Source organism: Verruconis gallopava, assembly GCF_000836295.1.
Source record: "Verruconis gallopava strain CBS 43764 unplaced genomic scaffold supercont1.61, whole genome shotgun sequence".
Taxonomy (NCBI): Eukaryota; Fungi; Ascomycota; class Dothideomycetes; order Venturiales; family Sympoventuriaceae; genus Verruconis; species Verruconis gallopava.
In genome coordinates, this window is record NW_015622197.1 from 24,884 (window position 1) to 45,505 (window position 20,622).

At 49.5% G+C, this 20,622-nt stretch overlaps 3 protein-coding genes across 8 annotated transcripts; 1 reads left to right on the forward strand and 2 right to left on the reverse strand.

The window, feature by feature from the left end:
* Positions 1-5,218: 5,218 nt before the first annotated feature.
* On the reverse strand, positions 5,219-11,577 carry PV09_09294. Of its 4 annotated transcripts, none has more exons than XM_016363330.1 (4): positions 11,466-11,577; positions 11,298-11,404; positions 6,095-11,195; positions 5,219-6,031 (listed from the first exon to the last, which is right to left on the reverse strand). In XM_016363330.1, the coding sequence occupies exons 3-4, from the start codon at positions 11,154-11,156 to the stop codon at positions 5,469-5,471; spliced, it is 5,625 nt and encodes a 1,874-aa protein (XP_016208832.1). In that variant the 5' UTR covers positions 11,157-11,195; positions 11,298-11,404; positions 11,466-11,577; the 3' UTR covers positions 5,219-5,468. The 4 variants fall into 4 exon arrangements, with proteins under 4 accessions (XP_016208832.1, XP_016208831.1, XP_016208830.1 ...); XM_016363329.1 differs by having other exon boundaries at positions 6,095-11,240; XM_016363328.1 differs by having other exon boundaries at positions 11,298-11,577.
* Positions 11,578-11,615: 38 nt separating this feature from the next.
* Positions 11,616-16,403, forward strand: PV09_09295. 3 transcript variants are annotated; one of them, XM_016363332.1, is made up of 3 exons: positions 11,616-11,818; positions 11,959-15,299; positions 15,367-16,403. In XM_016363332.1, the coding sequence occupies exons 2-3, from the start codon at positions 12,009-12,011 to the stop codon at positions 15,943-15,945; spliced, it is 3,870 nt and encodes a 1,289-aa protein (XP_016208834.1). In that variant the 5' UTR covers positions 11,616-11,818; positions 11,959-12,008; the 3' UTR covers positions 15,946-16,403. The 3 variants fall into 3 exon arrangements, with proteins under 3 accessions (XP_016208834.1, XP_016208835.1, XP_016208833.1); XM_016363333.1 differs by having other exon boundaries at positions 11,973-15,299; XM_016363331.1 differs by having other exon boundaries at positions 11,616-15,299.
* A 1,262-nt stretch (positions 16,404-17,665) lies between these two features.
* On the reverse strand, positions 17,666-19,169 carry PV09_09296 (uncharacterized protein). The gene is made up of 4 exons (XM_016363334.1): positions 19,037-19,169; positions 18,897-18,955; positions 18,299-18,834; positions 17,666-18,237 (listed from the first exon to the last, which is right to left on the reverse strand). Exons 1-4 carry the CDS (start codon positions 19,056-19,058, stop codon positions 18,201-18,203), a joined length of 654 nt encoding a protein of 217 aa, XP_016208836.1. The 5' UTR covers positions 19,059-19,169; the 3' UTR covers positions 17,666-18,200.
* Positions 19,170-20,622: the final 1,453 nt, after the last annotated feature.

Below are 20,622 nucleotides of genomic sequence, written 5' to 3' on the forward strand. Positions count from 1 at the left end.
AAGACACCATCACCGCCACCTTGAGGGTTCGCAAGTCGTGTCTCTAGTCGTTGCCCATGTCCACCCATAACTTATCAACCTTTGTCTCTTCACATCAAAAATAATGTGGAATCTTACTCCTACCTGGGCTTGGCATAGCAGGAGGACGAAGGTACAAATGGCATGACTTAGAAGGCGGAATATGAGGACAACGGCACAACGCAACACATCACCACGGACAAGGCTGAGATGCCTGCAACTTACATGGCACCCAGACTGCTCAGCAACAACCTATAACGTAATCCACATACCACCATCAAAAGCGAAGAATAGCCATCTTCGCAGATAGTCAGTTGCAACCCGCACGCCGACGAGGCCGGAAGGCGGTTCAAGTGCGTAAAATAGCTAAACAAATTGTACAAGAATTCAGACAACTTCAGGAAATGAGCCACAAAGTTGAAAGTGAGATGGATCATGATAGATGAAGAGTTTGATGGGAACGAGGAAGCGGGCTGAGCTGCCAAGGAGGCTACTAGACGGAGAGAAAGAGACTGTCCCAGGGGCGATTCCGCAGATTAACCAGTAGATCTATACGTTTAAAGACAATGAAAAAATTGACAGCAAAAAGCGTAACTAGAATATGGCAAACCAAATGGGTATAGGAGTGCAAAAGGCGGGTAACATATAGCGATAATCTAACTCCCTCTAAGCATATTCTGAAGCGATTTAAAAACCTGAATAAGAGAGAATACGCGCCTCTGGTATAAATAAGGGCCGAGAATATTGGCTTACGGCACTTCTTAACCAGCAAAAAGTACTTGGATAGCAGGATCCTACCTGCGAGCACTGCTAGGGCCTATGAGCTGTCATGCACCATGTAGGAAGAAATTGACTGCGCACGGGCCACGACACCAAAGATGGATCATGTATTTCACACATATCTTAGCTATACTACCACATTTGGCTTCTGAATCGCTCTCCTTTTGTATTATACATATGCTTGCATCGTTCAGGCATCTCGCTGATACGCCTCCTAATTTGTGAGCGCGTAATCCTGCGCCATTCACGCTCAATTGCTTTCTTGAACTCAGCTACTGTACGCCAATAACCACCACGTAGGCGCTTCTTCATAATCATCCAAATAGCCTCTATAGGATTGAGATCAGGTGGTTGTGCAGGATGTTACAGTATCTGGATTTGTGAATCACTTTTTAGCTTCATAGGTGCACTGTTTGGGCTGCGGTAACCATGCGATAGATCACCATCCTCCTGAAAGATGAATTGATGCTTATGCTGTTGCTCAAGCCACATAAGATGATTTAGATGATGTGGTAGAATAGCCTCAGCATAATACTTTTGGGTCATTGAATTGCCTTGTGCTTGAATCTTCAGCGGATGCTCACCCCCCTCAAGCCAATTGGCTACTGCCTCTATATGCTGTTGCTTTGTTTCAACTGAGGATTTACGAGGCCGTGGGGGTTTATAAACCTTTGCTGTTGGTTCTTGAGGATCATTATAGAATATGAATGCTCCTTTGTGGTTATATAATACTCTAGCAGCAATATAAACAGTGACATTGAGAGGAGCCTTCTGAATAGGCTGTAAGCGTTTATTTGATCAGATACTCGTTGTCGAGTCTCGTACTGTATTTTATATGCAAGATCAATGGAGTTGAAGTGTACTCCATCAGTGAAATACACATATTGCCACCAATCACGAACTGTCTTATTCTGATGATCTCGTCCATACTGATAGCGAAGATTTTTATTCTTATCAGATAATAGGGTCATAAGTTTCTTTTTAAATCGCCCAGCATCCCGCCTATCATGAAGATTTGATCGTAAGGTACGCGTTGTGCAATCAAGGTTAAGTCCTTTGATTTGAGTCTCTGGAGGTGCCTCGTGTAGAGGGTCATTTGGATCAATTAACCTATCTAAATCTGATGCACAAATTTTTCGATTTCGTTCAAGGCGAGAAGACTGCTTTCGCGTCCTCCTCAATGCAGGTGATCCTTGTATTTCACGTTGTCGAAGCCATAAACGACCAGCAGATGGTGGGATGTTGATACCCGATTGTTTGCACAAAGAATTGAATGAAGTACTAGGCAATTTATGATCATACGCTTCCAAAAAGCGTACACGATGTAGGGTATTCCACTCACGACGTCCATGCTCTTTTTGAGGTGTCCTAGGTGCCATGGTGGATGGTGGTAACCTACATATGCCCTCGAGGACCGCGTTGTTTTGATGTCCGTTTTGGTGTTGTGGCCCGTGCGCAGTCGATTTTTTCATACATGGTGATGTATAGTTTAAGGCACTACAAGATGCATAAGAATGATGGAAACTGGTTGTTGAAAGGGCAAGGGATAGAGAAACCTTGTGATGATCATGAGTTTAGCTACTAAAGCTAATCATCTTATGGAGTAGGCTTTTAGGGCCGAGGACGAATAGAGACGCGCAATCATTGGGAACCACCCTGTAAAGGCGATGAAGACTAGATGCGGGGGCACAGGAGGAGCAGCAAGGGATCTTGTTGATTATGGTAGTAACCGCTGAGGATAGAAGTATCCTCTAGCTACGGGGTATTTACAAGGGGGGATCATGAACGGAGTGCCCCCCCTGCAAACTAAGCCACCAGGCTAGCCGGATTGAGGGGATACCATACAAATTTCCTAGCGTTCTCCAAATTCTTGCTATCCTGAAACCATCACCACCTTACCACCATCTATTATTTTCTTGCCTCTAAGTTATCATTTTCTTATTATCTTACTTAATCTACCTGCCTAAGCATTATGCCGAACCTTAAGAGGATCAGAGATCGGCCTAAAACGGAAGGCGGTGAACGATAACGCCTCATCTATCATCAACGGATTGAGATTATTACCTTGCATAACTTCAACAACTGGTCTTATACGGAGATTTCGAATACCCTTAAGATAAGCCGATCAACTGTACGTAAGGTGATCGCCACTGTATCAACGCCAGAGAGGCCTCAAGGTAGGCCACCTATGCTCACCACACCTATCCGCCATCGTCTTATCGAACGAGCAACCCTTGACGGCTATCATAGGCGGCTTAAGTACGAGGAGGTCGCCAAGATCGAAGGCATAAGTGCTTGCAGGCGTACCTTAACTGCAGCGTTCGAAAAAGAGCAGTACCACCGTCGGGTAGGCACTGAGAAGCCGTTTCTGACATCGAAGCATATGCAGGATCGCTTGGCCTGGGCCTATCACCACCTTACCTGGACTGATGAGCAATGGGCGAGGGTTATATGGACTGATGAGTGCTCTATTAAGTGCGGCTATGACGTAGGCACCATATATATTACTCGGCGAGTAGAAGAAAAGTATGATCCATCTTGCTGCGTACCTAAGTTTCGAGGGTACTCAGCCTGTATGATCTGGGGTGCAATTGCAGGTAGCCAACGAGGCCCTATGCGGGTTTTTGATAAGGCCTGGGGCAAGGTCAGTGGTGATGTCTATAGAGATCATATAGTACCTCTTATCCACCAGTTCAAAGCACACCGTCGTGCCTACCTGGGGCGTGGATGCCCGCCTATCCTGATGGAAGATGGTGCATCAATTCACACTTCTAAGGCCACCCAGGCCTTGCACGCCCAATTAGGTGGCTTAGGCCTTCTAATAATGAGATGGCCTGCAAACTCTCCTGACCTAAACCCTATAGAAAACATTTGGAGGCTGCTTAAGTACAGAGTCTCTTATCGATTCCCTCATACTGAGGATCAGGTACGCCAGTACATACAGGAAGAATGGCATAAGATCAGTGCATTCGATATAGCCAGATATACCAGTACCACAGTGATTGCAGCAGCAGGTGGTCATACCAAGTGGTGAGGGGAATGTAACTAGTTTCTAAATAAATTACTAGAGATGCTGTAATTATTCCCAGAAAGTGCCTAGCCTGGCGGCTTAGTTTGCAGGGGGTGAACTCCGTTCATGATCGCCCCTTGTACTTGTACAAGTACATGTCTTAGGGGGTGGCGCCGCACTAGCGTCGGCACTGTACCTCGGCTCTCTGGCCCCTGTGCCTGGTGTGAGGGTCCTCTTACACACCCTGACAATCCCTCACAGATCTTTTCCAGCACATGGCACGGGCACTCACCCACGACTCATCTTGAACCACGTAATTCACCCAGCACAATATCCGTCGTAAGTACGTCGTACTTCACCATTAGGTTTTATACAAGCTTGAACTAGCCTTAGATGAAGATTGGATTTCTACATTGTGCGCTCTAATAATAGTGGTTTTAATTTTACTATACAAGAAGTGACTTAAGCCGATTGATAAAGTTAGCTATTAATTCTTGACTATTACTGGGGGAGATACATTATAAGTTGCGAGAATGATGTTCACAATTTCTTACATGACAGCTATTTTGGTGAAAGCCTTTGGTCATCAATGTTAATCATATACTGAAGAAAAAGAGCTCTTCCTCAAAAGAAGTCAATTTTCAAGTTGTAAAATTAGAATCGCACCGAGAAGGTATACGATATTAGTGTGTTCAGAGGGATGATCAAGGGATATGATACAATTGAGCTATGGTTCACACGATTTTTATTTCACCTTTCTTTGAAGCCTGGTTAGCTAATTTAATAGGATCTTCTTTCAGTTGATCGTATGAGGGTGACATTTTTATCGAAGAGTAAAAAGTTTGGAATATACGTATGGGGTGCGACTAGCCGTCAACTATCTTGGGTAGCCACGTACCATTGTGAATGATATGACTGGTGCACTTTGCGGAGATGAGGACATACTTTTGCGCACGGATGCATGTCCGTCTCCATAAATTGAATGAGCTGTTTGATCACCAAGATCGGTTCGCTTGCTTGCTTCGCACATAGACACTATTAGTCTCGGTCGCGACCACATATCATTCCTAGGTCAGAGCAAGGAGCACCATTTTCAACTAAACTTGCTGTGTTTATGAGAAAGCGCATAATCGTTCAACTTAAGTCTCGCTCGTGACTCGAAATGCACTTCGTGTTCTTGTGGTTCTATAGCTGGTTTCGGCATCCATGTTGCTTTCTCGAGTCTTCCAACATCCTAGAACGAGGAACACATAAACTAACTTACGAATGTCCCGGTAGCCGCTTGTGTTCCGCGGCCAGCAGCACAAGGCGCCGCAGATTGCGTACTCCAAAATGACGAGCGTGATGAAGAAAAATTCTCCAGCGAGCAGTCATTCACGAGAATGACTAGCAGCATCAAGAACAAAAATTGCAATTCGAGAGCAAGTATACGAAGTAATATATTCCACAAATATAACATCCAAAGAGTAGATATATCGTCTCTCTAATAGCACAAGCACCGTGAATCTAAAAATTAAATCCGAGGCAAGGCTATGAAGCTAGATCGCCACGTTGCGTTTCCTGATTAAAAATAAGAGTATGTAAGGGGGACACGTGAAATGAAACATGAGTACAGGCCTTTTAAAGAAACATAGAAAACAACGCAGATAATGAATGTAGCTTACGACTTGTCCGCCATGACATCGACGTAGCGTCCCTTTCTCGCGCCAGCCTTCTTCGCGCCAGCTTTTCTTGGCGCTGCTGGCCCGAGTAAATCATCGATATCACTTGCGTTACTTAAGCTTGTGCTTGGTCTGCTTGATGGTCGCGACGGCGGACCTCCTACCAAGGCGGCAACCGGCCCGGCTTGCGGTGGTTGAACACTCGCTGATGGCTGAGGCTGTGCACCTTCAAACGACGGTGGTCCGCTAACCATACCAACGGGTGAAGCAGACTTGGCAGGTGTTTGTGCGGGTCGAGAGGCCATCATGCTGCTCGCGGGTCGAGAGGGCGGACCCGCTACTTTAGGGGGGGGGGGAGTTGCAGCCATAGATGTTGAGACATCAGTGCCCGCCTTCTTGTTAACCCAGCGGCCGAGTTGCTTGTCAAAATAAAAGGACGACTCCTCGCCCAACTTAGCTTTGTAGACCACAGGTGCATTTGAGTCTTGCTTTCTACTGAACCAGCCACCAAACCAGAATCCTCGGGAGCCAGAGCTACGCTTTTCAGCAGCGACTTTGGCAGCTACAGCAGCCGAGTTAGAGCATTGAGGGGCAATTGCATTGGCGGTGGAGATATAAAACTTACCATCGTCCTCTGCAGCCTTCCGGAACGCTTCGTCAGCCTGCCGGTCAGCCTCGGACTTTTGGCTCTTAAGAGCCGCGGCGCGTACCATGATATCATCATCGTCGTCGTCCATAAAATAGTTCTTTTTCGGCTTGGTATCCTGCTCTTCCTGATCTGCCCCAGGACCATCATCCGGCTCATTTGGCTCGTATGTGGAACTTGGTGGTTGGTAACCATAGCTCGAGCCTTCCGGCTGGAATGAGTGCTGAGTCTGTTCATCCGAAGTAGCAGCCGGTTCCTCAGTCGGATCTGCACCAAATCCGTTCATGAAGTGTTGCTGCTCAATTGGCAGAGTTGGCAAATAGGAAGGGGATTGCGTGCAGGTTTCAGGCAAGGATTGTTGCTGTGGAAAAGACACATATGGTGAGCCTGCTTGCATACTCAAGCCTTCCGATGCACTGGTGCCAGGGGTATGAATGTTTTGCTGACCTAGTGGCGTATGCTGAGAACCAGCAAAGTTGGAGCTACTGAATGCACCAGTACGCAAAGGTGAGAACATTTGAAACTCGGTGGAAGAGTGTGGCTCGTATGAGCCCTTGCTTGAATCCATGGACGCTTTTAACTCGTACGCCGACTGCGATTGCGGTGTGTTTTTCAGCCTTTGCTGCTCCGATGACGACCTTGGAGTAAATGTGTTGTTGCCTGGTGCGTATCGAAAACTCGGGTTGATTGCAGGGTTCCAGTTGGCATATTCATTTGGCTGGTGACTACTATACACATTCGAGCCCGAGATGCTCCTGCCATTCAGCGGCATCTGGGAAGGAATCTGCATTGGTATGGGTGTAAAGCTGTCTGGAATACCACAAGCCAGATTTGTGCTCTCTGACGTGTCTGAATCCCCGGCAATAAAGTCATTGAACTTGCCCCAGATCGAGCTCGAGACCTTGTCAATGCTAGGTTTCCACGACGACTCGCTTTTACCCGCTGGTGCTTGGGACAATCTTCTGGCAAAATCGTCCAGCCAACGCATGAATTGCGGATTGTAGTAGGCAGATCGGTTTGCTTTGGTCGTAACAATGTTCATGATTGTATCACAGTATTGCTGTGCCTCCATTCTCTTGCCAGCTTCAGCAAGCACTTCGGCGTGATACAGTTTGTAAGGTTGCAAATGAGGCATTGGCAGCGTCGGAGCGCTGTTCGACATCATCGCAAACTCGTATGTCTCGCTGAGGAGGATTGTATCGAGACTATGACCGAAGTCCGAGCCCTGTTGAAAGGCATGACCTCCAATCAGGCTGAAGTGAGAATGCTGGTCATCAGCACCGCCAAACCTAGCGTTTGCTCGGGCAAAAAGATAGCAAATGTGCCCAGCCTCAATCCTTCCATAACCATTCAGCAAGTTGCCAAGGGAAGTCAGGGCTGCAGCGTCTCCTGTACTCCGATTGTTCAATACAAGTAGCAGTGTTTCACGCCACTTGTCTAGACCAGCCAATACATCCTTTTGATGAGAACTACCGCTAGTAGTGCTGACCATCTGGAAGCCAGAGCGCGCCGACACGGAGACAAGCTCGTCTATGCTCTCCTCCCAGTTTCCGGCAAATACTTGGTATAGCGCAGCCAGAGCCTCCGTGTTTTTGCCGATCCTGCGGACTTCCTTGCGGACAAACTCTTGCACTACCTGTTTCCATATTTCCTTCTCGTTTAGTGTCGACGCAATGAGTAGGGCATGCGCCCAAAGCCGCTGGTCCACGGCATGCCAGACAGCTTTCTCACGCTCGCCGGCATAAAGATGTAACCGCATCGTCTTGACAGCCTGGGGATCGAATGCCTCCGGTTGCATATTTGTACGACAAGCATCCAAGTCATCGGCTGCTGGAACAGTATCATGAAGAGACGGAGTAAGGAGGGCTCGGACAGCAGCCTCCACGGCCGGGGTTCCCTCCAAGGTACCATCATGCTCGACAAGCAAATTCATGATGCGCCACAGTAAAATGCGCTCTTCACTTCGCTTGTGCATAGCCGTCGTAAGCTCGCCGTTCATGCTCGCCATCTTGTGCTCGGCCTCAATTTGGTTTATACTAGCTTTAAGCCAAGCGACAAGTTCCTTCTTCTTCCCCTTCTTCAACGGACCGGGAAATTTCAAGAAAATATCAGACTGCGGACAAACGGTGTTGACGATGCCGATTTTGATCTCGCCGGGTGTAGGCTTCACCACCAGCCCCGAGGATCCAGTATCATACATTGGTGCATATCTGGGGAAAGTAGATACAATCGAATTTCCATTGCCCCAGTGAAATATTGGGGCACCCTTCCACCTTTGGAGCGGATCATGTGCACAGTCGTCACTAGGCTGCATCAGGTTGTTCATCTCGTGGTATGATGGACCTCCTAGCGAAGACTGCATGCGATTGAGTGGATTGGCAAGCGAGGCATGTATCAAGCTCCCTGAGGGCGTAGAGAAAGCCGGGCGATCCAGATTTACACCTCGAAGATTCGATAATTTCATGGGGGCAGTTGGGGACGACGTCTGAGGCCGCTTTGGTTGCATAATTGGCTGATCCGATGATACCGTCAGTGGCTGATAGTTAGCCGGTATATATTGTGCTCGTTTCCTGGGTGAGCTGAGAATGGAAGATGATTGACTTCTCGGCGGCGGGGTGCTGTTGTGGCTGCTCGGCCGAGGTGTGTGCCGTGAGGCGTCAGGTTGATTTCGAGTACTTCGAGTTGGTTCTACGTTCTCGTCCACTGTCTCGAGCGCTGACATTGATACGATGCTTCCCATTCTGCTCAAATTAGACTTGCCTGCTGCAGATGACTGTGCATCGCTCTGTGGTGATGCAACAATGAATTGGTCTTGCAATGGTCGCGAGTGATACGCAAGAGGACTTGAATTGCGCGGGGCATAAAACGGAGCCTGCGCTCGAGGCAGAACGAGAGGGGCGTCACTTGATTCACGAGGCGTCGCGTTTAGATCGTGCCTCCCTCCAGAAGCAGGCGAGTAGTGAGATCCGCAGGCGCCAGCGGGGGTTGGCGGCGCCGCCGGATAATAGCTTGACTTTGAGACAGGAGGAGCTGCCGGAGAATATCTAGAGCTAGCTGGAGGGGCCACAGTCGTTGCTCGTGGTAGTGGCTGGGAATTTTCGGTATAAAGTGGAATCTTTTCCGCCGGTTGCAACTGGCCATGTGTAAACTGGTCGACTGGCAACGGCCGTTCTAACGATGACTGTAGGGGTGAATACGAGGCTGGCGAAGCTCTAAAAGTCGCAGGCGGGCCTAATAGCGGCGGGACCATTTGGACCCCGGGCAGTTGGCTGTATGCCTTGGATGGAGTAACCTGGGGTAGTGCTCGTTGGGCTACTTGTAGATCGGCGGAAAAATCTTCATTGTGGCTCACAGATCTGGTGGGCTGAGCTGCAGACGCCGCTCTGAACTGGCCCCGCGCTGGAATGGGAGAGTCAGTGTACAATGACGGGCCCATTGCCGAGTGCTGTTTTGGCGGTCCTCTGAACGGCATACTCAGCATTCCGCTTAGCTTCGTAGGAGGAGCATTGTGTAGGACCGGTTGCGTAGAGGATTGTGTGTGGTGAACAACAGGGCGTTTGCGTCTTATGGTCAAGTCATCTGGAAGATCATAAGGTGAATGATAGCCACCCTTTGCCTTGTCTGCAAAACTCTCAGCCGCAGCTACTGGTGGCCCTTGTGTTCTTGGCCCCTGGTAAGCTGATGTGTATGGCGACGACGTTGAAACACGAGGAATTGAAACGGACTCTTGCTGTGATTTTGACAAATCGACAAGACTTGGAGCATCTGGACGATAGGACGTGGTCCTTGATGGAGGCGGTAGGCCGGACTGAGGAACGTTGGCAGGCGTGTATTTCGACACAGAAGAGGCTCGCACATGGCGATTCTTTATAGGAGCTATGGGTGCGCGTTCTGTGACACCATCGTCAAGAAAACTCTCGCCATCATTGACATCAAAGTTGAAAGCAGCCACGGGATCTTCTATTAAAAAATCGTTGTCCTCAGCCACGTCTGCCCAGGGATCGGCGACGTCATCATCTGTCATGGCCTTAGCCTCTGATTTTGCTGTCACTGATGGCATATCTGTGATGAGCTTTTCTTTAGTTTCGAGGTCAAAAGCTTTTGCTTCGTCACCGGTCACAACACACTCGTCTTCGCTGGATTCTTTCGTAGTATGTGGAACCGTGGTTGTCTCAAACTCAGCCTTGAGCCCATCCTGCCGTGAATTGGCCGCCACCGCCACAGCATGGCCGATACTGGCGGAAGAGTATGCTTCTCGCAAGGGTAAAGTATTCTCTTGGGTGCAGAATACGTCCGCAGAGGCTGCCTGCTGCTTCCGCCCCTTGGCTTCGAGTTGTGTGATCTGAATGTCTTCGGCATCGAAATTGAACGTGTGCTCGATTGCAGATGGTCCGATAGGTTGCAAATCCCTCTGCGTTTCGATCTGCCACTCCTCCGACCCGCCCCAAACCTCTTCTGTCAAAGTCTCTTCCGCCATCACATTTTCCTTTGAACTGTCTGGCAAAGCCTCCATGATGCCGGATGGGTCGTTCTTAAGCTCATACGTGTGTTGCTGCAATGTAGCAGGCTGATCCGCAATTTCGTGCTCAGATTTGGGAGCATGCTTGCCGGCAATGGCATGGATAGGCTCCAGCCTGATACCATTAATGAGAGTGTCAGCTGTAGCATCATCCCAAGATCCATCGGCAACTTCTGTGGAGTCAGCACTCCCGGTGTTATGTGTTTCCTCTGCCGCTGCATTGGCTTGAATGGGCTCCACTGGCGACGGTTCCATCTGGCCGTGCTGGTTAAAGTCGTCATAAGATGGGGAGGGGTCGCCCTTAAGTTGAGCTTGAGATGGCAGTGAGTGCATCCCCTGAGTCGGACCTGCGTTTACAAGCTCATCATCTTCTTTCTCGTGTGCATCCACTGGATGGTCGACCTGGGGGTAATCGATGGCGGATTTTTGGGGGCTTTCGAGATCTGGGCGAAGGGCAGGATTCCACGACGGCGCGTCGCCAAAGGCGTAGGAGAAGTTCAGTGTATCATCTTCACTTGTCATTGCAGCGATCAAGTACGTCTTCAAGGCGGGACAGTGATGCTTGCAGTGTGAGCTGTCAGCAACGATCGAGATGACGCTAGGCGTCTGCATGGAGAGTATGTGTCAGGTGCATTTGAGATGAAGAGGGCCCAGGCCACGTACAAGTATGCTAGGGGATGTTGTATCGGTATTAGTGCAGGAAGATGCTGTCCATGCTATGGAGAATCTCGAAACGTTTACTTTGTTCGCACGTAGGTAAATGCGTTAATCTGTAGCTATAATAAGTATGAAGGGCGGCGTGAATATGCGAGTGTAAATCGAGGTCTGTACTTAAGTTCATCAAACTCCAGCAGGTCAATCTTAAGTGTTGTCAAATTTCTTATCAAATTCTGCGCTGAGTCGTGATGGCGCAACGTTGTGCACGCGAAGCTAACGAGTTGGGCATTCGGACCAGAACCAGAAACGGACATGCCAACGTTGCGTGGCCTCATCTGCGGATTAAGTACTCGCGTTGCCAGACCAGATGCGACAGACTTGAGAGACAGCTTGACTTTAGAATTACGACACAAAACAGCTAACATCAAGACAAAGACTTCTGACTTGGATTTATCAATATTCTAGTCTTCAAAATACCATGCTCGTCTTCAGCTAGCCCTCCAGCCTTGCTTGCATTAGACCTTGCGGTAAGCATATTATGCAGACAAAAAGAGCTGGACACACATATACGAGATGCTGTCGTTCATACCCTTTCACTCTATCCAGCTCTAGCTTTCTGCCTAATTCGAATATCACCCATGAATTAGCTAACAACAGCGCTGCCTAGCGCCGCACACCTAGCCCTATCATCCACTCCGGCGTCGTAACTGATGCACCATGTCTGCGTCTCATCAGTATGACCAGGTTAATGCGCCTGACTTTCCCGATAGTGATAGCGAGAGCGACCTCAATATAAATCTGCACGAGCTGGATCCCCAGGCTGACTGGCATCTCGCGGGTCCTTCATCCAATGAACACTCACGAAGTCGCAGCTACAATATGAGCGACTTTGGGAAGCGTATACCACTGCGCAACCTGAGACCTGGTAGGCAGCAGCACAGGATCCGGGTCCACGACGACAATGAAGTCGGAGAACCGCCGGAGGATGGGTCAGAGCACCACAAACACAATCGCGACTCTGCAGCCAGCGACGACAGTGCATTTGACAGTGCACCTCTGCTTCTTGATGCTCATACGTCGCGGCGGCAAAGGAAGCCGTCTGGATCGACCCTTGCCAGGATATGCTCTACTTGGAGGGCTCTTAGCTTCAATTCGCCCTCGGGCTTGCCGCTGGGAGAAGCCCTTACGGACGATGAACCGGAAGATGAGCACGACCCGTCCTCGAATCGCATCGTCCTCGTCGGGCAACGGCAGCCGACCCGATACCCACTTAACGCCGTCTCCAACGCAAAATACACTCCCTGGTCTTTTGTTCCCCGTACGCTGTACAACGAATTCAAGTTCTTTCTCAACTTGTACTTCCTGCTTGTCGCATTGTCCCAGGTGATTCCGGCGCTACGGATCGGCTATTTGAGCACATACATTGCCCCGCTTGTTTTCGTTTTGATTGTGACGCTCGGGAAAGAGGCAATTGATGACATTGCGCGACGGAAGCGGGATGCTGAAGCCAACGCTGAGCCTTACACCGTGGTGCAATTTCAAAGCCGTCAAAGTCTAGACAAAAGCAAGAGGAAGAGCAAAACAACCGCAAATGGGTTAGAGGCTAGGAATGAGCAGGTGGATCTTCAATACAGCATTAAGGCATCGAAGGACCTGAAGGTAGGAGACGTGCTCAAATTGAGCAAAAATCAACGTGTACCAGCGGATGTGGTCATTCTACAAGGCATCTCTACGGACCAGAGTGGAAGTATTGATGCTCAAGAGCTCGCCGGAGCGTCAGAGCAGCAAGAACAGCTGATTCACATGGAAGGACAAAGAGTCGCCGCCATGAGCCCCCTAGGTGACGAAGAACGAACTCGCAAGGACTACGCTGGGGAAACTTTTATTCGAACTGATCAGCTGGACGGCGAGACTGACTGGAAGCTGCGCCTACCGTCTCCGCTCTCCCAACATCTTCAATTATCTAAGCTGATCAATCTCAAGGTCACGGCCGCGAAGCCAGACAAGAAGGTCAACGAGTTCGTTGGAATGCTGGAGTTAGATGACGAAGACGTTGGCTTCGAACCTTCCGAAGGACAACGCATGCCGCAACGTGCAGCCTTGAGCCTAGACAACACCGCTTGGGCAAACACCGTTCTGGCCTCCAGCTCAACCATATATGCTGTCGTGGTCTATACTGGGTCGCAGACGAGACAAGCTTTGTCCACTTCGGCATCAAGGTCCAAGACCGGTCTCCTGGACCTGGAGCTCAACACTCTAACCAAAATCCTGTGCGCCCTCACGCTCACTCTATCTGGCGTGCTTGTGCTCATCGGCCGGATTGAGGGGCAGGAGGAAAGAAAGTGGTACATATCTGTAATGCGGTTCCTCATCCTTTTCTCCACGGTCGTTCCCATTAGTCTCCGCGTCAACCTCGACATGGGAAAGACGGTCTACGCTTGGTTCATCGAACACGACAAGGGCATTCCCGGCACTATTGTCAGGACAAGCACGATTCCGGAGGATCTAGGTCGCATCGAGTACCTGCTCAGCGATAAAACCGGAACGCTAACGCAAAATGAGATGGAGCTGAAGAAAGTGCACGTTGGCACCGTCTCATATGCTAACGATGCAATGGACGAGATCACGTCGTATGTCAGTCAGGCGTTCGCGCCTGCGGAAGAAGGTGTTCTGGTCACACCATCGACCCCATTCAATGTCCCCGCCACATCAACTACGAGGACGCGACGTGAAATTGGGTCGCGGGTCAGGGATCTTGTCATGGCACTAGCTCTTTGTCACAACGTCACTCCGACAAAAGAAGAAGTGGGTGGTCAAGTTAGAACATCGTACCAAGCGTCATCGCCAGACGAGATCGCCATAGTGCGCTGGACAGAGAATGTCGGCCTACGACTTGTGCACCGCGACCGAAACGGGATGGTGCTCGAGTCTCATAAGAGCGCCAAAGCCGTGGTACGGGTTCGCATCCTCAACACCTTCCCATTTACGTCCGAGAGCAAGCGTATGGGCATAATTGTGCAGTTTTTGAGTAGCGCGGCCAGCGCGGTCCCCGAGACGTGCATGGACAGTGAAATCTGGTTTTACCAGAAGGGCGCTGACACCGTCATGACGTCCATTGTCTCTGCGAACGATTGGCTCGATGAAGAGACAGTGAATATGGCGCGAGAGGGCCTGAGAACTCTCGTCGTCGGACGCAAAAAGTTATCTGCATCTCAATATCAAGACTTCTCGCTCCAATTTTCGCAGGCGGCGATGGCCTTGCAAGGACGCGATAGCGCCATGTCCGACGTAATCAGAAATCATCTGGAGCGAAACCTTGAGCTGCTTGGCGTGACCGGTGTTGAGGACAAATTACAGCAAGATGTCAAGCCGTCTCTCGAGCGTCTCCGCAACGCCGGCATCAAAATATGGATGCTAACTGGCGACAAGGTCGAGACTGCGCGGTGCGTCGCTATCAGCTCTAAACTCGTTGCACGAGGCCAGTACATCCACACCATCACCAAATTGAATCGCAAGGATCTCGCGTACGATGAGCTCACTGCGCTGCGCAGCAAGCCTGACGCCTGCCTACTCATCGATGGCGAGTCGCTTAACATCATGCTCACCTATCTCCGTAACGACTTCGTATCCATCGCCGTTCAGCTTCCCGCCGTAGTAGCGTGCCGCTGCTCGCCCACCCAGAAGGCAGACATCGCCAAGCTGATCAGGGCGCACACGAAGAAGCGTGTTGCCTGCATTGGGGATGGCGGAAACGATGTGTCTATGATCCAAGCTGCGGATGTCGGCGTGGGCATCGTTGGGAAGGAGGGACGGCAGGCTTCTTTGGCTGCAGATTTCTCCATTCATCAGTTCCACTATTTGACCAAGCTGCTAGTATGGCATGGGAGAAACAGCTACAAGCGATCAGCCAAGCTCGCGCAATTCGTCATACATCGTGGTCTGATTATCAGTGTGTGCCAAACCGTGTTCAGCATAGCCAGCCAATTCGAGCCAAATGCTTTGTATCGTGTAAGTTTTCACTTCGCTTTTCACGCAAACCACATTCCCAAATGCTCACGTAAACGCGCTCTCGCAGGACTGGCTGCTGGTTGGTTACGCAACAATCTACACGCTCTTTCCTGTCTTCTCGCTTGTCCTTGACAGAGACGTCTCTGAATCTCTGGCAGCACTGTATCCCGAGCTGTACAAAGAACTCAAGACCGGCCGTTCTCTTTCATACAAAACCTTCTTCGCCTGGGTCGCCATATCCATTTATCAGGGGTGCGTCATCCAGGGCCTCTCGCAGCTGCTTGTGGGCGTGGGCCGAAGCGCCACCACGACCGAGTCGCCCGTAGATGAGGAAGACGACAAGATTTTTAAAAGAATGGTGACTGTCTCTTACACCGTTCTTGTGATCAACGAGCTTTGCATGGTGGCAGTGGAGATCACAACATGGCATCCTGTCATGATTGTAAGCATCGTCGGCACTGCCCTGACATTCTTTGGAAGCATCCCTTTTCTTGGTGACTATATCGATCTGAGTTTTGTTGTGTCTGGTGGCTTTATGTGGCGCCTGGCCTTGACCTTGGCTATTGCCTTAGTGCCCGTCTATGCGGGCAAGTTTATTGGCAGGAGATGGAAGCCTAGTTCGTACAGGAAGGTTAGAGGCACATAAGCTGCTCGTTTGCCCAATTGATCTTTTTTTAAAGAACAAAATTAAATCGAACGCATTTGTGTGCAATTTCCACCGATTTTCCACGATACATTACACGTCAATATGTTTTGTGTCTTGTCGTGGAATACGGCCAGTCGCCAAGTAAGCCTAACTTGGGCTCTTCACCGCTTGGTCAGGAAAGGTGTCTTTTCGAGGGTTCAAAAAGATCTTGGACAGAGCAATGAGCATTTGTTTATCAAGGAAGCAACATGTACAACAATTCCCCTCTCCCCCCCCTTTGAAAAGATCCAATGGCTATTTCGCAATAAGATACGCACATGCGCAAGAACGTATCGTGCGTGCTGCGCCACAGTCAGGAACCTACGATACTCACTTGAACACCCCTTTTATTAAAAAAAAATAAGAAACGAGAAAAATTAAAGAGTGCTGGCTTTCGAGGCCAAACCATTCGTATATTCGCTAACTCAGTAGTCGAGAAATATAAAAACCAATATCACAGAGCTGCAAGCAGCGATGGTGCAACCATTTTAAATTCAGTTCTAGAAAAAGAAGTATGGTCCCCGACAAAAAGTGTAGCCAGCAGCTGATCTGCGAAGCCGCTCCTAACCAAGCAATTTTCACCAGAACAGGCTACAAGACGTAAGCCCTTGAGCCGCACAAATGCTCACCACGCTATTATAAAGTTGGCTGCGAAATATCTGAAGAGAAGGCCCGCCCGTACAATCGAATTAACAATACATTACTGCGTTAAGAAGCAGGGAAGAGAAAGTAATAGGGATAAACCATCGAAAAGTAAAAAGATTGCCGCTGTCCTCCTGAGTTGCCCCTTGTAGATGACACCAAGAGACGGACCCGTTAGCGACTTTCCCGTCAAATACGATCGTCATCGTCACTGGCGGCGGAAGCGATATTTGCTTGGCTTTCTTGAAAGCGTGCCACATGAAAAGGCCGAGATTTCTTATAGGCGACACAACGCCAACTCAGGAGGGCCACGTGTTTGTGTCCATCACGTTCGGCGACGACAGCGACGTTTTGCTCAGTGAGTGCAACGCGAAGGACTGGGGCTCGTTCAGACAGTTAGTCGCATGTCTTTGGACACATGAGGCGACGTGCCGGGCGTCTAAACTTCAGTAGCAGATGTGTTCGAGCCGGCATGGAGGCACTTCTAGGAAGAGTGTGGGCAGGACCACAGCCAAGAATCCTAAGCGACGATGCGAATCAACATGGAACGCCCGATCAAGCTGATGAGGATAGCAATGCGCGCCCTGCTCTGCGCCAATAAGAGGGGCGTCATATGCGTCATCGGCATCTACCTCTCTGCGCGATTCGGAGCCAGCTAGCATTCCGTCGTAGGGCACGCGCGCAGCCTCGCCCTGGCCGACAATCATGAGGGCGTCAAGGTCGTTTGTATGAGTCTGGGCCTTGCGCTTAGACACTGCGAATGGACATGCGCGACGGCAACGAGACAACGGTGAGGCTACCACAGCCAACACAGCAAACAACATGCTCTGCCTTGTCGGAGACGCAAGGTACACTGAGTTGTATTGATATTTGGGCAACTCATCTCACTAGACGACCCCGCCGCTTGACGGTCGTCGAAGAGTGTGGCAAGGAGTTGTACCCCATTCAAGGCTTGTTTGAGCAGCGTCTCCTGAGTAAAGACGCTGCGTGCCGAAGAAGGCTTGAGTTGCCGATCCAGTCTGTACTGGACGTTCCACAACGGGCCTCTTACTCGGGTTTGCTACTTTCGTGCCTAGCGTAATTTCAAATGGTCGTTAGCAAACATAATTGTAGTGTCTTGTGACCTGCTTATGCTCTTTCGCACGTGTAGTTCTTCACAACTTTTCCCATTTCGTCCGCTCTCGACCTGCCGTTCATAAAGAATGGGACAGGAAATTCACACTCCGAGCAATGCCTGGTATGATAAGCGACGTATTCATTCAACAGCTTGTTAGCTTTGCCATGTCAAAACACCCATTTCAAATCCTCTTCTTCAGTGTTTCCTTGTAAATATCATACACGAGCAATTGCGCTCTCTCGGATTGCTTCAAATAGCATGTTACCTTTTCTCTGCGCTCCAATAACTCCAGTGTTATTCTACGTTCTTTGATCCTTTGACGCTGCGCCTGACAGACCAAATAGGTCTAGTAAAATATCTGCGCGCAATTTTAATACAAGACCAAAGAATTCCAGGCAACCAGGTTCCATTCCGTTTACGTGTGGACATAAGACGTTCGTGGTCGCAGAGCAGCTCTCTAAACAGGTAAGTTGAACTTCTTCCCTTGAAGCACCCTGTTCTCTCATCAGTACAACCATTTCCAGAAAAGATTCTGCACACGGCAACTAGACGCACTTGGTATAATAGATATAAAAAAAGTCTGAGTAGAGTACACTCTGAATTACACCTGCAACGACTGCGATGGGGTCAAAAAATGGAGGCACTTCAATGAAGTATCGATATAACCAGTTCGGGATATACAGCGCCCTGTAAATGCCCAGGGCGAAAAGATAATGTGTCGTGATTGTCTCGGCCTCCCCTGTCCGCTGAAGCATGAAAAGCTGTGGCAATATGGCGACACTCTCGAGCCAGATTGAGAACGCCCACAGAATCTCGGTTATTGTGTATTTGTATGGAAAGAGGATCGCCATGACAGCGCTGAAGCCGAGCAGGTACTGCACTTTGAAAGTATCGTTGTTAGGGTCGTGCGTCGGCTTGTAGTCGTTGAGCATCAGGTACACGGTGTATGCGGAGGAGGCAAGAAAGATAATCTTGAAGATCGTATTGTACAGCGAAGATGGGCGGTAGAAAGTCCATAACAGATCGAGGTAGCGCGTGATGTAGACGAGGAGATACAGAAATTGTGTCTTGAAAGATATACCCGAGGCGCTCTGCGCAAATCACCACCACGATTAGCTGGACGGCACCGATACCAAGGGAGCATAGTACTTACACTCGAGCTCCGCATTTTGTGCAGCAGCACAAAAATGCTGACCAAATGGGACAAGTCCGCTGTACACCAGGCCATTAGTCCCAATTGTCTCTCATACTGGAACAGCTTGATGCGGGTTTATAAAAAGTTATGGTGCGTACCGAGAAGCCTGAAGATATTCATGCTGAAGATAGTATCGCAAAGATCTTCTCATGAGATTGAAAAAGGTTCTTGATCGCGGTTGAAGGAAAACAAGAAGAGGGAGATTAAGTATGGCTTTAGGGAAGTGTTAAGACTTTCGGACTCGCATTTCGGCCAGAGTGTACGTAGCAAGAGGCTCACGCTAGCGCTCCCGTACCAGTCACAATCTGCACTAAGCCAAAAGTAGGAGATGTGACTCCAGGGATAACTACAAGTAGTAATGTTCGCTTTTGGGCGTGGAGCTGCGCCATCAAGTAAAATCAGGGGTTGTGAGGTGCAAATCTATGTACAACGGATATGTCAGTTGAGTTATGTGCTTGCTGATTTACCAACAGATGTATCGTTTTATCAGTTCTTTTAACATAAAAAAACACCACAACAGCGAGAACTCTGATTTTTGAAATTGAATTGTCCTATTGTGCATACACATTACCTGTGAGGAACTGAGATCGTCAGCAACCGCAGCGCGACGCCCAACGCGCGTAGAACGCGAAGATGTCGATCCCCTGGCCCGAACAAGCGATATGGCCAATACCACTCCAAGAGCACGCTACACGTCTTCTGGAGCACTTTCGGAATGTACTGGTCCATCTCGATCGCGAAAAAGAGCAACAAGTAACCTGGGAAAAGATGAGGACAATAATCATGGCAGCGCTATCTATGGTAACTAAAGTCCAGAGAGCCCCTGACCGGACAACAGTCTACGACAAGATGAGCATCATGCACACTGAACTGACCCAGAATACGAACGGGACGGCGAAAGAGATAGCCAACATCAAGGAAGAACTCAAGAGTTTGACGGCGAACGTGCAAAGGGGTGTCACGGTAGGCGAAGAGGCAACCGTGGCAGCGAAGGAGGCAGCAGAAGTAGGCAAAACGGTCGTGGGGATGGCAAGAGACATAAAGAACAAAGGAACACAGCATCAAGGGGGCATACCAGTCAGCTATGCCGCCGCTGCTACACGTGGCGCGCTGGCAGCAAGTACATACAGCACACAAAATGTTAAGATACCTCCTGCTCCAATTCAGCGTGAGATTATCGTGAACATAAAGAACCCCCAGACGATCCAAAACCTCCGCGCCATGAACCCACGCAACATGAAAGCCCACGTTGACAGACCTATCGCCCAAAGTGAGAATGAGCATGTAACTAAGGTCACGATCATGTCGGCCAACCAGCTCAAGAGCGGAGACCTCAGCATCAGGACTACAAACAACCACGACATGTAGATGCTTCGCCAATTCACGGAAGACTGGGTCCCCCGACTTGGAAGCGGAACGTCGATGCGAAACCCTACGTACAGGGTCGTCGTACATGGCATAAGCACAAGCACGACGGACACCGAGAAATTCGAGGAAGTCAGGGATACTATTCTACAAGACAACAGAGCATCCCTCCAGACAGCAGACATCAAGTACATAGGCTGGCTAACCAGAAAACCGCCAAATAAGGCGATGTCCTCCATCATCATCGAGTTCATAAAACCAGAAGACGCAAACAAGATCATCGACGAGGGTCTGGTATGGCAAGGGGAGATGTGCCAGA

Bases quoted from the DNA above. Each gene is read 5' to 3' on its own strand.
- PV09_09294 (XM_016363330.1), bottom strand. From the start codon at position 11,156: ATGACAAGTGAAGATGATACACTGAACTTCTCCTACGCCTTTGGCGAC. The intron at 6,032-6,094 runs GTAAGTTTTATA...CGGCTGCTGTAG, and splicing joins GAAGGCTGCAGAGGACGATG to CTGCCAAAGTCGCTGCTGAA.
- PV09_09295 (XM_016363331.1), top strand. From the start codon at position 12,009: ATGTCTGCGTCTCATCAGTATGACCAGGTTAATGCGCCTGACTTTCCC. The intron at 15,300-15,366 runs GTAAGTTTTCAC...GCGCTCTCGCAG, and splicing joins AGCCAAATGCTTTGTATCGT to GACTGGCTGCTGGTTGGTTA.
- PV09_09296 (XM_016363334.1), bottom strand. From the start codon at position 19,058: ATGAATATCTTCAGGCTTCTCG. The intron at 18,956-19,036 runs GTACGCACCATA...CCTGGTGTACAG, and splicing joins GAATATCTTCAGGCTTCTCG to CGGACTTGTCCCATTTGGTC. The intron at 18,835-18,896 runs GTAAGTACTATG...TGATTTGCGCAG, and splicing joins ACAAAATGCGGAGCTCGAGT to AGCGCCTCGGGTATATCTTT.